Raw genomic sequence first — 16078 nt, 5'->3', positions numbered from 1 at the left:
AGTTGGGGAGTTACGAAAAACCAAACAAGCCAAACCCCTACAGTCGTTCTACTGAAGTTACTGGGAGCATTGTCGCGTATTCTATACAAACAGTAGCGTCAGGTCCTCTCAGAACAAATGACTACGGACGGTGGCGAATTACCAACAAGCTATGCGATTGGACATCGGTGTACTAGTCACTGTCTTTGTTTATATGCTTAAAAAACCACGAGAAATTTGACATTGTTGCCAGGACTGTATTCAGTATCCCTCATCGTCCAAATGTATGAGCAAACGAAAACTGCGCCTTTTTTGCACTTAGATTTTGGGGTAGCAAGGAAAATGCTGCTGCTGTTTTTCCTCGTTACAACTGCTAGCACTCCAAGTGTGTGCCAGTCCAATGTCACCAAACTATACCTCCTTGGACTCTATCCGGAGTCTGGCCCGTGGGCTGGAGCGCAGACCGCTATACCCGCTACCGAGCTAGCTGTGAAGGACATTAACGGCAATCCGGATATCCTACCTGGGTACGAGATTCTTGTCATACCAAGGGATTCAGAGGTAATTGCAGGGGTGGCTTTATCAATTATTGGCTGTTTTCAAAGGTAAAAGATTCAAACTCTTATCCGTTACTATAACAAGGGACCAGACAATTTAGAAATAAAAATTGCGTTAGGATAAAGGAAATCGTTAGAGAATGTTTACCACTTGGTGTTAAACATTTAAATATTATACGCAGTGCAATTAATACTCTTAGGACGAATTGAGCCGTTGAATGGAAAAACAGGATTAAAAAGTTTGAAGTTTACTCTTTTTAAAGTTTGCGCAGTAAAGGTTTTGCTCATTTCAATGTCCGGGCTGTGACGTCGTTCAGTGTAGGTTATTTTTCTTGTTTATGACGAAATGCCTGATCTTAGAAATTCTAGTTTCATAGAAAGAGATAAGTTTATAGTCGATTCCAGTCGTGTGACTACTGATATTACTGTTTTTGCTTTTCCTTGGAATGAAGTTCCACAAACTCTTTATGTTACCGGTAGACAACTGGCCTTTTTAATTTAGAATAAATCATTGTTGCAAGGAGAAAACGGGCTGTTTCTGTCGTCAGTCTAAATCTAGAAAAAGCGCAGCAAACAAGAAAACAACATTGTAAACTCTTTAAAAATTCAAATATGAAGATATTGTACTCCTTTCCTGTATTTATGAAAAGCACTTTGGCTGAAAAAAAATTCAAATCTTAAAACATTTGTCCTTAGAAGAAGTAATCTCTACATTTTGGGTTTTGTAAATATTATCAGTGTTTTTTTGAAGTAAGTAGTCGCGACGTTTCAAAGCAACAAAAAGCTAGATTTATATGCAAGAACTTTATATTGAAGAAAGGGATTGTAAACCACTCCTAGGGACTGACCAGTTCTCCTCTGCTGTATTGTTGGAACAATTTATGATGGGTTGACGTGGGTTAGATTTAGATGGATTGGGTTTGGTTAAGATGGCTTGGGTTAGGTATAACTGAGTTTATGGGGGGGGGGTTAAGCTGAGTTGGGTTGGATTTGGGTTAAATGAGTTCGTTTCTCCAGTGCAATGGTGGCAAGGCTACCGACGAAATGTACCGAGAACTCTTCAACAAGAGCACTACCAAGGTCATGGTGATTGGAGCAGGTTGTTCCTTAGCCACGGAACCGACAGCACAGGCTTCGCACTATTGGAACCTCATTCAGGTTGGACTCTTTAGAATCTTTAACCGTGTCTCATATTTCACGTGTGCCTAAAATTGTGTGTGTGTGCGTGTGAGGGGCGGGATTCCTCTGGTATATTCGGTTTTTTTTCCTTGCCAGTCCTTCTGCTATTGATTAATGGTTTGTCTATTATTTTTTTTCTTCATGTTTCTCACCGTAGAATCGAGGCGTTGTTTCTAGAAATAAGACTTATTACACCGCTGTCTTTACATCCTATCTGTGCACTGTTAAGATATCGTATAGCGCAATGTCTCCGAAGCTATCAAATCGACAGTTGTTCCCTCGGTTCTTCCGCCTGTATCCACCAGGGACAATGTTCAACGTTGGAAAACTGGCCCTCATAACGGAGTTCGGATGGAAGAAAGTAGCAACGCTTTGCGAGTCGGCTCCCGTCTTTTCATTGGTACACAAATCCTCTTTATAGCCACATCAAATAAAACGGCAGTAAATTCTCAGGAAGCTTAACCAATTAATGCTCATCCTTTTGTACACAATGTTTTGCATCCATGAGATGAACTAATTTGTCCCGTAATCAGGCTTAATAGTCGCTTGGGAGAATTGCAATTTTTGATGTTGTTTCACTCAAAGACAATGGCAGAATTCCACCGTGATGCCAAAGATGTCGGTATCCAGGTGATAGCTTCCGAGAGTTTCGTGGATGATCCGACCACGCACGTGGAACATCTAAAGGTACCAATAATTTATGATGGCAAAACATCAACTCAAGCTTTATTGGTGCCTTCCTTAATCATGCATTGTACAGAATAGTTTTAACCACAGATTTCTGAAATAATTATCAGATATGACACAATCAAGACTTTAACCCGAAAAACAGTAGTGATATTACAGAATGTTCTCTACAATATACATGCCTCTACATTCCTTGCCTTTTGGTAACTTCACCACTACATATATAGCATACAAATATATTCAACACATAAGTACATGTATCATTGTAATCAAAAGATGAGTTCAAATCTGTTCGGGTGTGTAGTACCCAAGTTTATTATAATTTAAAAGTAAGCGTTACCAAAAGTCAGATATTTCCTGTAGATGTTAATAATGCTTAAAGCCATAATTACTAAAGATACTTTTAACATTTAAAACAACTTCAAATTCCTCAATACCTTATACCTACAGGAATCTGGCGCTCGTATTATAGTGGGCGAATTCTATACCAATATGGCGCGGAAGGTTTACTGTCAGGCGTATCACCAGAAGATGTACGGCGCTAAATACGTCTGGATAGTGCCAGGTAAATTTAACTCATTGGGGACTTTATCTTCAGAAAACCATGTGACAAGAACTTTGTCTCGAATTTTAGTCGCCGACAGGACTGGATTTTGTTTTGGTAAAACCATCTCCTCGGGCAATTTGTTAACATGCGTTCACATGCTGTACATGCTTGGATTCAAAGATTCCCAAAAAATGACCCTTTCAGTTTCCCAGAACTCATTCCTTCTCACTCAGCAAATTTAAAATTCATAATAACAAACTCTGTTTCATGAAGGAAACAATTTCTTTCATTAACAGCAAAGAAGCAGACTAGAGGAAACACATATCACAACGTTGCTTCTCAAATAACGCATCGAAACAAATCTCGAGTGCCAACCACAGTATTCCAGTTAAACCTAGTCCCTTAGGGTAAACTTAGACTGAAATAAGTGGACTCAGGACTGTAAAAATATACATGTTAATTATTAAAGTACTTTTGAACAATGTTAAACTAAACCCTTACTGTTTTATTGCACATTTCAACATTGGAGCAAAGTTATGAAATATTAGTTTAACGGTTCGCCAAAAATGACAACTTAACAAAAAAATATTTTCCTTGTTTCCTCATTGGTTTGCTTTGTAAGAAAGAGTTAGTTAAGTAAAAAGTATGCGGTAGCATCATGCCAAAGTATCTAAATTTATATGTGTTGTTCTGAAAAGAACTGTAGGGTACCATATATATTCAGAAAAGGGATATTTGTGCGTGGTGCTACCGGAAACCTTTAAAAAGCAACCCCAATGGTGGAAGAATATAAAAAATCTGGACGTAGTATGTTTACTTGAATCCCATTACAGACATTTATGCCAGATAAACCCGGATTCAGCAATTTTTTGGTTAAAAAACTCAGTTCTGAGACTCATTTCAGCAGAACGCCATGGCTAGCTTTCGTGAAAGGTGCGAGTTGTCATCGCTTCATTTACATCTAAGAAATACGGCTTTTCCAGAATTTTGTCGACGTAGCGCCGTGGAAACGGTTCTCCGGCTGGTGCATGTGCGCACTGAGTGGGCGCAGTCACGTCAATGCACATAATTACATGTAGTATAGTAACAGTTATACACTGTCCCAAGTACGAGGCGCAGAGTTTTACCGCTTTGAACTAATCGTGCCCCCCCCCAGTGCCGACGGGATCCTGGTCGGGCTGACGACGGGGGCACTGCTGGTGAACGAGGTGGTTAAGGAGACCATGATCATATGATAAATAAGGCCTGGTAGGTTCAGAGTGGACAGATGTTTTCAATTCTTATGGTGGATGTTGTTATTTTATTCCGACAAAAGTGTCAGGCTAGGCTGACAGCCCTGGCGTTTAGGCTTTTGTATATACTAAAACATGCGTGGTCATGACGTCACGTTTTTCGTTTCCATGGTGGCACGTCATCAAACAAGCATTTCTGAGTGGCGCCACTAACGGTACCAACGTGCAAAATTTTGAAAAACCCGCACAATTGGTCCGTATTTTTTTTTCGCAGTCACAGTGCCACTTACAGATTTAACTTATTACCTAGATACCACGTGAGTATATTAAACTGTATTCCCTATTTTTTTACCACCACTGGGGTTACGCTTTTTAACTCACCATGCCACGTTGGATAAGTGTGTGAGGGATAGGTGGTATTGTAATAAACAAATCAGAAACAAAGTATCTCCTTCGTGACTCTGAAGGATGGCACACCCTGAACTCCTTGCTGGTGCCAGACGATTCGATTGACTGTTCGTTGGATCAGCTGAAAGAAGTAGTGTCTGGGCAGTTTGGACTAGCCGTACTTAGCTTCCCGACAGATCCTCGGCGAGCACCGACTGTGTCCGGGCTGGTGAGTCTGAAGTTTGAAGTTAGATTCACCGAAATTGACAGAGCAGAAAAGCTGAGGGGGGTATCAGGATTCAAATCACCAACGTTTTATACCTTCCATGAATATCCATTAATTGCCATTTCAGATAAGTCTCTGTTGACATTTTCTTCGATCGTGACCCGTCACCTGACGTTAGTCTTCCACGCGTGCACACCTATAGTATCAATACTAACAATAGTTCCAGATTTACACGTAAACTGTAATGAGGGAGGTTGACATCACTAAAGCTTTCAGGCCCCTCTTAAATGAGCAATGATTAGTCTTGATTGATCATTTTTCCGTTCAGCAATTTATTGCGAAATTTACTTCAATACCCAATCGACCTACCAGGCGTTAGCGAAACCAAACGGCGTTTTTTGCCATTTTACTTACTCTCAGACGTCTCGCAAGTTCCTGGAGAGATTTAAATTGCTTGTTGATTCAGAAGATCCGGAATCCCTGATTGGTTTCCTTGATATGCCGTTCACCTATGACACTGTCTGGACTGCTGCCCTTGCTTTACACGAAGCCGACCAGCAACTTCGAAATTTAGGTAAATCCACATTCTATTTTAAAAATCCTTTATTCGGTTGACACACATACATTATGCGAATGGCAGAAATATGTTCTTCAGTTGTTTAGTTTCTCAGGGATATCAATTGGACAAAACTTTAGACAACGTGGGCACTATTTTTCAACATTTTAATTAACGACTCCTTTGGGCAAAGTCGAACGAGGTTTACAAAAATAAATAATGGTAAGCACAGTTTATTGAGTCGAATCACTTAAAATGAACATGACTGGTCATAATTTAGCTCACATACGTCTGCGTTTGTATTCAGGTGTCACGTATCTTTGCAAGTTATTGTAATATGTCTCATTTGGTTCTTACATCGCTAGATCCTCCTAAAACGTTGGCTGATTTCACGTACGATGACACTGTAACCGTGCAAATGCTCTTTGACATAATCAGCAGAATGACATTCGAGGGTATAACGGTGGGTAACAAGTTGCATTTTATTGGTCACCGCACACAGAAAAAAATAGTTCCTTTTTTATTCACAAGGAGTTCCACCAGTTCATTTATCAACCTCCTCTAGTGGTCTCCCAGTTTGTTGGTGCCTTTAAAGAGAGCGTTAATGGTATGCTTTTTAACTATGTGTGCTACTCTATACAGGCAATATCATAAGTGTAAGAGCAAAAACTTCCAATCGAGCAGAACCTTTGAAGGATTCCACTTTGGTGAAACAATAAATATCAGGTCAAGTTTCAATTTAATAAACATGATTACTATCTTTCTTTAATTCATCGAAATCAATCACAGGGTCCAGTGAAATTCACTTCATCGGGAGACCGGCTGGGATTAATTCAAATTTGGCAAATACAGGGTAACTTTCCAGCTTTCATTTTGCTAGCATTTGAGTAAGAGTGAGATGTAGAGTAGATCCCTAAACTTATTTGTCATGTTAATTTGGCTTACATACTCAACCGAGCAGGCTGCTTTACATTTCAATAAAAGTATACAAATTAAACAACTAACTTTCCTACCAATGTTACATCTTTGTTATGACTAAAGCAAAAATAGTAAATACAAATGACGACACACACAGTCAAGAGTTGTAACGTCTCTATAAATGATCACCGCTGCCATATTTAAAACAGCAGCGGACTTCCCTCATTTTTTAGTCTATTTTAACACTTGCACAGACAACAGCCGTGTCGACGTAGGGATGATGGACTCAGTGGCAAATAAACACATAACCTGGCAGGGATACGAACCAGTTCTCTGGGAAGGTATGTCACATTTGTTGCTGAAATTCTCCGTACGTGCATTACAATTTGAGCTATAGGCAAGCAAGTAGAAGTTTACATTCGTGGCAATAATAATTTGTCAGCCTCATGTCTGTCTACCTGCAAATGTCATTTTTTTTAAGTTTTTTTTTGGGGGGGGCCTTATCTTTGCTGTTGAAGAGGACCTGTCCTCACATTCCGTTCTCTATTTTGTTTTTTGAAAGGTGACTGAGGAGTAGGCTAGCATACCACCAATCAGCATCAAGTTGTTAATGTTGGGGCTAGACATCTTATTAAGGATTAATAATTTTTTTAAAGTTTTTTTTGGGGGGGGCCTTATCTTTGCTGTTGAAGAGGACCTGTCCTCACATTCCGTTCTCTATTTTGTTTTGGTTCCCTTTCAAGGTGAGGCGCCACCAATTGACTTCATTATCGAACTGGAGGATCGGCAAACGATAAAAACTGCAGTATTCATCACTGGCGTAATCTTTGCCACAGTTGGAATTATCCTAGCGTGCTGTTTCCTGGCTTTCAATATCCACTTCAGGACACTTAGGTATTAAACAGGTGACACAATTATTTGACTCTGATTTATCCTAAATGATGCACGATGTGATGAATTTACCTTTATTTTGACGAAGGGAATCAGCCAATTTGTTTTTTTTAGGGGGGAGGGGAGGGGAGCGGCCCTAAAACCATTTGAACTGCTTGTTGCATATGAACACACGACCAAAATTCCACAAGACTTATTGGTAAATTCGGCTAATGCGGATGAATGCCAAATTAAGCAAGGACTACATATAACAAACGTTATTCTAGATATACATGTATTGTGTTATACATTGTTGTGCAAAATTATCACAGTATTCTGTGTGGAACAAAGGTGATATCTTTCATGTTGTGCTACGTTGTGTCTCTGTCTGTTTCTTCATTGCAGGGTGATCAAGATGTCTAGCCCCAACATAAACAACTTGATGCTGATTGGTGGTATGCTAGCCTACTCCTCAGTCATCTTTCAAGGAGTGGATACGGCCATAGCATCCACTGAGACATTTGTGTGGATGTGCAAGGTAAATAAAGTATAGTGAGATCTCTATTATTTGTGGTGGTTATACTGAATAAGGATAAAGATTAATAATGGATTATTGTTTGTGGTAATCTCGCTTAAAATGTAATCATGTCATTAAACAGTGTATTCCAGTAGAACATCTACCGCATAGATTTGAAGTATATCCTATGTTGTCTAGTGATCGACTAAAAAAATGCAAAACCGAACAAACCAATAGGCCTTATTGTTGGTCTCGAGGATGTTGGAAATGATATACCTTATTTTGATGTATTAATTATTTTCAGGCCAAGACTTGGTGTTTGTCTATTGGATTCTCTTTGGCCTTTGGCTCCATGTTCAGCAAGACCTGGCGAGTGCACAAGATATTCACCAACAAAACAACAACAAAGATGGTAAATCGCAAAACAAACAACAAACATAACAAAACAACGACATCGCACGACACTACTAAGTCTGTTATTTGTAAAGTCCAGCTATAATGATAATTCTTCCAGAGATAGCAAGGAGGATCAACATTCTTGTTGAAAATTGTATTGATATTCAAAAATGATGGTGCCTGTGAAGCCCATTCCAGAGTTATGCCCCTGCAGAACCTTCAAGTCAACCGGGTGATGTGGCAAATGCCACCAATAACATAAATTCCTCCAAGCCTCCTCCAATTCTCCCAGAATTCTCAAACTTGCAGGGTCTTTCATTTCTCCAATAATGACATGCATTTTTAATCTTATCTCTTCACAAGTTCCACTCCCCATTGCTGGAAACTGGCAAACGTTGTTGCTCTGTTCAAACATGGTGATAAGTCTCTTATTGAGAACTATCTCTCTTACCTCAGTTCCATGTAAAATGCTTGAATGTTTCAGACTTCAGAAACTGCTTGCCCACTTAACAATATAGTACCATTCCTCAATCTCAACATGGTTTCCAACATTGACGTTCTGGTATCACTCAGTTAAATCTACCCTGTTTTATAGATGGGCTCATGCACTAGATGTCTCTGAACCACCCAGAATTGATGCCACCTTTAATATAATAAGTCAAAAGCCTTTGATAGGTGTGATCATCTAAATCTTCTTCAGAAGTTACACCTATACGGCATCTGTGGAATTCCTCTTTCATGGATTAAATATATTGTTTCTGACAGGAAATAACGAGTAATTTTTGCAAGGAACAAGTCAGAATGGATACAAGTTATCTTAAGCGTTCCCAGGGGCTCGGATCTCGGTCTAGTGCTTTTTGGTTTGTTCACATCTGATCTAATAGTGTTCAATCGCCACTACCTCAATATGCAGATGGTACTGTGTTGTTTAAAATTGTTCAAAATGCTAATGATGCAGTTTTCTTACAGAAAGATCTCAACTCGATCTCTGAATGGTGGACACGGAACCACATGAAGCTGAACTCAACCAAGTGTAAAGTGATACATATGCACTCTTTACTACTTCCAGGGTACAGAACAGCTGCAAGTGGTCAGCTCCTACAAATACCCTGGTGTTCTTTTTCCCAGTTACCTTACATGGATAAAGCATGTTAACAAGATTCGTTCAAAATGTTCCAAACATGCTGGTATCATTCGACGCACTGTGAAATCCAGAAATACAGTAGTAAACGTTTCCAATCTCTTTGCCAGTCTGTTCTTGAATATGGATTAACAGTTTGTTACCACATAAGAAAAATCAAATCCAATGTATTGAGGCATTTCAACGACGCTTCACGAAATCTTGGCTTTCCTTACAATCTTGCTACCTCCCTCACTTAAGAAGAACGCTTGTCTAAACGTACCTCCCCCTCTCTACAACAGACTTGCTGTCTTAGGTGTTTCCTTTGTCATTAAATGCCTCTTCAAACATATCAACATCCCATCGAATTTTCTTCCCATCACAGCCTACCACAAGGAAGGCTTACGCTCAGCTAATCATCAATATTGCCCAACTAATTGTGTGAAGTTTTCTTTGTTTACCTTTTTTCCCAGATTGTTTAAATTGCTTCCCCATAACCTCCGAGACTTCTGTCTAAAACCCTCCCCTAAAGGCTTCTTTCACTCTTGACATGAACACCTCTTGAACAAGGGCCCTATCATCCATGCCTGGTAAAATATCCAGCTTCATCTTGTAAAATTACCCCAACTTTCTTTTTAAAGGTTCTATATAGGCGTCTTTTGGTTTTTTTTGCAGGTAGTGAAGGATCAGCGCTTGTTCAGCTGGGTTGCATCTCTTGTTTTCCTTGATGTTGCTGTTCTCGTCTTGTGGGAAATAATTGACCCACTGGTAGCCCTTGAAAAGCATAGGGATAAAGTGGTAAGGCAAAAGCGCATTTTTTTTTCTTTTTAGCTCAAAGTTATTTTTTGTTGTAATATCTGCTGTTTCATTCATTGAGTGCATTGCCAGCAATTTGCCATTGCAGGTACATTTGTCACATTAAACACCTTAACTTCTGTCCTGTTTTAGACTGATGAGCAGAATGACGACATCGTGTATGCACCAATCCAAGTGTTGTGTGAATCTAGGAATCAGACCTACTGGATTGGGGCCTTCTACGTCATCGATGGCCTTTTGTTGATATTTGGCGCTTTTTTGGCATGGGAAACCAGGACAGTCTCAATCCCAGCACTGAATGACTCCAAAAACATTGGTAAATCTCTGCGCAAAATTTAATAATAATGAAGAACAAAGGAGCTACATTTAAGACTTCCTTAACAAAGGCGTTGAGGCGTTTGAGGCATGGGCGTCGCAGGGATTTTTCTAAGGAGGGAACCATTTTCCCCTTAAGGTGGGGAATTTATGAGAATTGATGATTTATGATAAACCCATTCAAGGTTGGAAGGCAATTTTTTAAAGCAAATCCGTGACTTTCATCCCATTTCCCCTCTTATTTCTATTTAGTTAGTTTTTTTCCCAACTTTTTTAATGTTCCCCATTTTTTCAAGGGGAAGGGGGCACAAGTGCCCCCTCTTGCCCATCCTTCGAGGCGCCCCTGGTTTGAGGGAAAACGTCAGATTTTTGCCTTTGCACATTCATTCTTCAATCGGCTTTTTGTAGGTGTCTGCGTCTACAATGTCTTGATCCTGTCTTTCGTTGGTGCACCAGTGTCGTTCGTTCTGGAGGACCGAAACGCCAACTATGCCCTTGAAGCTTGCATGATCTGGCTGGCCACAACTCTGACTCTGAGTGTTATATTTGTTCCAAAGGTAAGAAATTCAATCATTAAAACTGACATAATTATACAAGAAATCTCATTACTTCAAATTTGTACAAGGCACTTTTTTGCTCGAGTTCATGCCACGATTGCTTCAATCTAGGCTATGCCGACAGACCCGCAGGTAACTGGAACGATTTCAAAATGGTTGCAGGTACGGTCAAGATATGATGTGCAGCCAGCTCAAAGCATGCTAGTCTCACAGATTATCCGAAGCCAACATTGTGGGCACCTCACTGACGCCGAAAGAGAGATTCAACGACTGCGCCGCGAGCTGGACAGAATGAAGATGGCCGTAGACCGCACGAGTACTAAGTGATCTTCGAATTATTATCTGAACGGATTTAATGCGACAAAATCAGTTGAATAAAGTCATTCTAATAACCTAGTTCAACCGTTATGAACACTGTTTTAAGTATTATGTTTTATACATGATATAGATAAAGATTATTAAAAATGCAACAATCCACATGGACAAAAGTCTTAGATTATACTTGTCTGTATACAGATCTTACAATACTCTATGAAACAAACTGTATAGGGAAACTGACTAGGTGCTTAAAAATGATTATAAAGATGAACAAAGAAGTTGACTGGAGCGGGATTTGAACTTGCCACCTCCAGAGTACCGAACCGGTGCTCTACCAACTGAGTTATCCTGTCCTATGTTGGTGGCTTTTCCCAATTGTAAATATCTTTGTTCGGAGGCGCTCACCAGAAGCCATTAACCTGAAACACCATGTAGCAGGGGATCACGCCCTAATAACACAATACAACCTGAGGAGTGGTGAACAGGGATCACTCAGAGAGGATATGAAACAAACTACATAGGGAAACTGACTAGGTGCCTATAAATGGTTATAAAATTAAGATTACTTCAGAATAGCTAAAAATGAAAATAATGCTATTGGCATATGTCAAGCAAGCACTTAAAGTTCAGGTTTTCTTCGTAAAAGAAAGTGAGTGAAATAAAACAGGAGCGACAACAGTCTTTATTTCATGAAAGCTGTAATTCGAATGTATAGATTTTTATACAATATTATGTTTAAAGTATACATGTCCTTGAAGAAGTTTCATCAGATATCATGAATTCAGTCTGTATGTCTTTTAAATTCAAATCCTACTAGTTGAGTGTTGAAGATCATTTGGGCACTCTTTGTCAAAATTTGTTGTAATGCTGGTGAGAAAAACCGCAGTTCTAATCCGTACACAGGTCTCTAAAATAGGCCTACATGAAACTTGAAAACGTTTAACATTTTTCTCATTTAACTGTTATAATGCTGTGTGAAATAGGTTGAATGATTGTCATAGATGCTGCATATGAATTATATGGAAATGTTTTAGTATTTATTGGTATAGACTGCTTAATTTAACTTTTCGGCCGCGCCCAGCGTGAACGGACTGCACCTGAGTATGGGTGTATCCCTCCACTCGCACACATCATTGAGGTTATAGTACGCACTGCTACTAGGACTAATTAGATCGTAATCCTTATCCAATCATATAAATTCTACATTACAGAAAAAGAAAATTTATTAACGAGTTGTTTGGTGTTTAAATTGTTTAAATTGACCGGCAAAAAAGTGAAAGCCGCAAGTCGTTTATTTCACTTAAATGTGAGCTTTGAAGGGCCTCGAAAATAGCAACACCCTGTCAACCCAAACAACATTTAGCTTTGAAATTGCAGTACTTATTATCTGTCTTGATCTGAACCTCAATAAATCAAACAGATAAGTACAGCAAGCAGAAAGATGTTTTACATTTCGCGCAAAAAGACCAAAAATGTCTATTAATGCAGGACTTTCGCAGCGCTACATTTTTATATGCTCTCATATGTCGATAAAAATTACCGAGTGAAACACAATTTATTAATTTCAGTTAGTTCAGAGTTTTGTATTTCCAGCTGAAGAACTGATTGTAGACAAATTCGTTGTTGATCCTTTTGGGACAGGGAATTGCCTGCCTTCCTGTTTCGTCCTTTTGCCAAGCCAACCCCTCCACATTGCCCTCACGCGTTGGTTCAAGCAGAAAGCCGCAAAGATAAACACACCCTGCAGCGGGTTGACAATGGCGTCGATGTATTTCAAGGCCACGTGACCCACTATTCCTACCGTGAAGGACAGAATCCATGTTATCCCAAACAGTATCGCAAGCTGTTGGATTAAAAAAACGGTAATTCACTTTTGTTATCTTCAAAGTGCTTATCATTTTCATTAGTAGGCCTATTGTCATCCATGCACATGCATGCATGTCTACTAATTCGGGAAAATTTGTGGCCATTGAGGAATGTATTCGGCGTTTTGTGACATACCTTGCCGTAGATTTTCACCTGGTCCTGCAATTCCTTCATAGATTCCCGAGCCCGAACCATCTTGCTGTCTTTCTTGGACTTTCTGACGCTTAAGATGACAAAGAGGAAACTGCCCGTGCTTACCAACAGCGAAGCTGCAACAGGAACGCCAAAGGCAAGTAGACGAACGCCAGGACCAGTGAACGCACAGGGTGAGGTCTTGCTGTATATCACTGGAAGGTGGGTGCAGTTGCAGAAATTCAACACCAGACAAACTGCCACGATAACGAAAGCACTACCCCAGACGACTGTCATGATAGTCAGCAGACGGTAGCAGCTGTGATGTCGGCCTAAAGCCCGTGGACGAAGATTTCTCCCACCAAAGGTTTTGGCAGCGTTTACAGACAATGTCGCCATCCAAAGGAAAGCTGAAATCCAGGAAAAGTGCACCAAGGAGGCAAGAACAACGCAGTAACCTCCATCTAGACCCAATGGAGACTCCAAAACAAAAAGGAGGAGTGCAGTAAAGAGCGCCACCAAAAGATTCATTGTGTATATGCCCGCCGTGTTTCTGAGTTTTTGAAAGGTGCAGTAAGTTACGAAGGTGGCTGCAAGACCGACTAGTGACAGACAACTGCAGACCAAGGTTAAAATGCCCAGTAAAGAGTCATTAGGATCGGACCCGTCAATGGGACCGCATACTGCAGCTTTGCCATCGGGCAACACGGTGAATTCCCGGGGTCCAAACCTTCTCCCTTTTGGTAAGTGCTCTAGATCTATGGACAGTAGATCATCCTTGTACGTATACTCGTTTTCTTCTAACAATGCGACTTGAGAGCAGTGTAGTTCGAGCATGTCAAGGCAACCTATTGAAATCGCAGCACTTCTCGTTGTGTTGTAGTTTTGTCTTGTAAAGGCAGTCAAGAAAAAAACTAAAATATCCTGACTTGAGTTTGCACCCCTAAAAGACAGGAAAATCTCTCTTGATTTATGTGTGAAGTTTGTACAAGCGTCGACCGCTTTCAACAGACCTGCGCCATCCAGAACGTAGACCAATAGGGAGGTTATGTTGCACATTTTAATATCAGTCTCTTCCAAGAACTGGTTTCCTAGAACTGGTCTATAATCCCCTTCCGTTCCACTGCCGAATGAGTGAGACGTCTGAAGTAGTATCGATAGAGTGAAGTTGGACCAAACTACATCCGTGGAGTCTATGTAACCAGCTGGTAGGGCTTGGCAATGAACTACTTCAGGGCCAAGACTTCTGTTGATTATCTCATTACATTCGTCACTGAGGAGGGAAAAGAACTTGGAGGGTAGTTTTACATGAGGCTGAGATTCCAATGAGCACTGACCGTCCTCGTCAGTAGCACCGGACGCACAGATTAATGTCCGACATCTCTCTAGGAATGGATCAAAGAACTGTCCTGGCTTGCAGCCGGAATTCTCGCCGGGACCCCAACCGAAATCGAAAAGAATTTCCAGTCTAGGAAGGGCGCTTGGTGCTCCGCACACTTCTGAACAAAAGGCCCACTTGTCAACGTCACTGCAAATTGGCGAACAGAGTAAACCGCAGTCGGCCACGGGTGATGTCAAGCTTACGTTGGTACACACTGCACAATGCGGATTTTTGAAAGCTTTTTCATTAACGTGAAATGGGGCAAAATAATCCAAGCATGACTCTTCTACGGAAGTGTTCTGGAATTCCTGATCACAAGAGTGGGCAAAATTGACTGGGCAAGTGCGCGCGCTTCCTAAGGATGTGTTTCTCTTTGGTGGTTTAAACACAAATCTTCCAGTTAAATCACCGTCTATGGTCACATTGAACCTCGAATTGTGTGTAGGATTTCCAGAAATATACTCCAAACTTGCACCCCATTTTTGAACACTTCTCAGATGAACTCTGTGGCAAGCTGCACAAAAGATATTTCTGTAGACAGCACCCTTTACGTCGAATACTGGAAGAGAACCGATGGCGTCATCATCATCGACTTTTCCTTCGCAGAGTTGTTTCACAAAGACGTCTTTCCACTGCTCTGGACAGAAACTAACCAGCGCAAAACCGAAATTTTCCGTTACTGGAAGATCTGTCAGCAGCGCGACACATGCATAGTACTGGACGCTGATTCCGCCCATTGTTAAGGTCCTCCAGTCAGGAGCAGGGTCACAGTTCAGGCTGTAGTCGTAGCAACAGTCGCCGAAGAAAACACATACGTCGTCACATTTGCATGTCTCTTGTGGCCATGGCCTCAGCGTGTCGTGGCGGCCTTTGTTACAATCAAAGCCACAGTAGTGTATCTCACCACACAAATAGGCCGGAAAGTCGAATCTGGCGGTTGCTGGTGACAAATGGAACATTCGAATGTATAGTTCACTGCAAATTTTAGCAATGGAATAATTTGAAATACTACTTATTTGAAATACCATTAACTCACTAAGCTTGAACAGTTCGGGAGTCAGGTTAGTGTTAGTTATTGTTCTTCGTTATTCATTATACCTCTGCAGCCCGAATTCAGTCACAGCTTCGTCCACATGTGGATTGGGTTTTCAGTCCCTATACCTGATTCTGTGGATTTAAGCCAAAATTATCTTCTCTGGGGTTTTCCTCTTAACCCCATAACTGTAACTGCTTCTTAATGTCTCCAATCAATAGATGCGGGGGGAAACAGTTCGTTTGGCGGCTGTCTTATTACGTGCCCTGGCCTGTATACCATTTGGCTCAGTCACGTTAAATATCTTCATTGTTAAGCGCATTTGTACAAAACAATATAAAATTGGTGCTCAAAAATACATAAATCAAATTCGATTAAAACTACTGTACAATTGTCTTTATATATATAGGATATATAACCTGGACAGTCGGAAGTGTAGGAAACATAATACCGTTTTCGAGAAATGTAAAGTCTAATCCTGAGTGAAAA

General features: G+C 40.5%; 2 protein-coding genes across 2 annotated transcripts; one reads left to right on the top strand and one right to left on the bottom strand.

The window, feature by feature from the left end:
- The first annotated feature begins 220 nt into the window (after positions 1–220).
- LOC110978236 (gamma-aminobutyric acid type B receptor subunit 1-like) lies at positions 221–12100 on the top strand. Its single transcript, XM_087132661.1, has 17 exons — positions 221–540; positions 1554–1694; positions 1945–2115; positions 2301–2402; positions 2853–2967; positions 4649–4797; positions 5215–5368; positions 5716–5813; positions 6140–6203; positions 6523–6609; positions 7012–7162; positions 7544–7676; positions 7960–8067; positions 9847–9969; positions 10120–10303; positions 10711–10859; positions 11022–12100. Exons 1-17 carry the CDS (start codon positions 262–264, stop codon positions 11184–11186), a joined length of 2373 nt encoding a protein of 790 aa, XP_086988787.1. The 5' UTR covers positions 221–261; the 3' UTR covers positions 11187–12100.
- Positions 12096–15553, bottom strand: LOC110978302 (uncharacterized). The gene is made up of 2 exons (XM_022233199.2): positions 13179–15553; positions 12096–13020 (listed from the first exon to the last, which is right to left on the bottom strand). Exons 1-2 carry the CDS (start codon positions 15513–15515, stop codon positions 12751–12753), a joined length of 2607 nt encoding a protein of 868 aa, XP_022088891.2. The 5' UTR covers positions 15516–15553; the 3' UTR covers positions 12096–12750.
- Between the last annotated feature and the right edge of the window lie 525 nt (positions 15554–16078).

This window comes from Acanthaster planci, linkage group LG02, assembly GCF_054643075.1.
Source record: "Acanthaster planci isolate LZ-2023a linkage group LG02, COTS_SCS, whole genome shotgun sequence".
NCBI classification, from domain to species: domain Eukaryota; kingdom Metazoa; phylum Echinodermata; class Asteroidea; order Valvatida; family Acanthasteridae; genus Acanthaster; species Acanthaster planci.
This window is presented reverse-complemented; position numbering and strand designations above follow the sequence as displayed.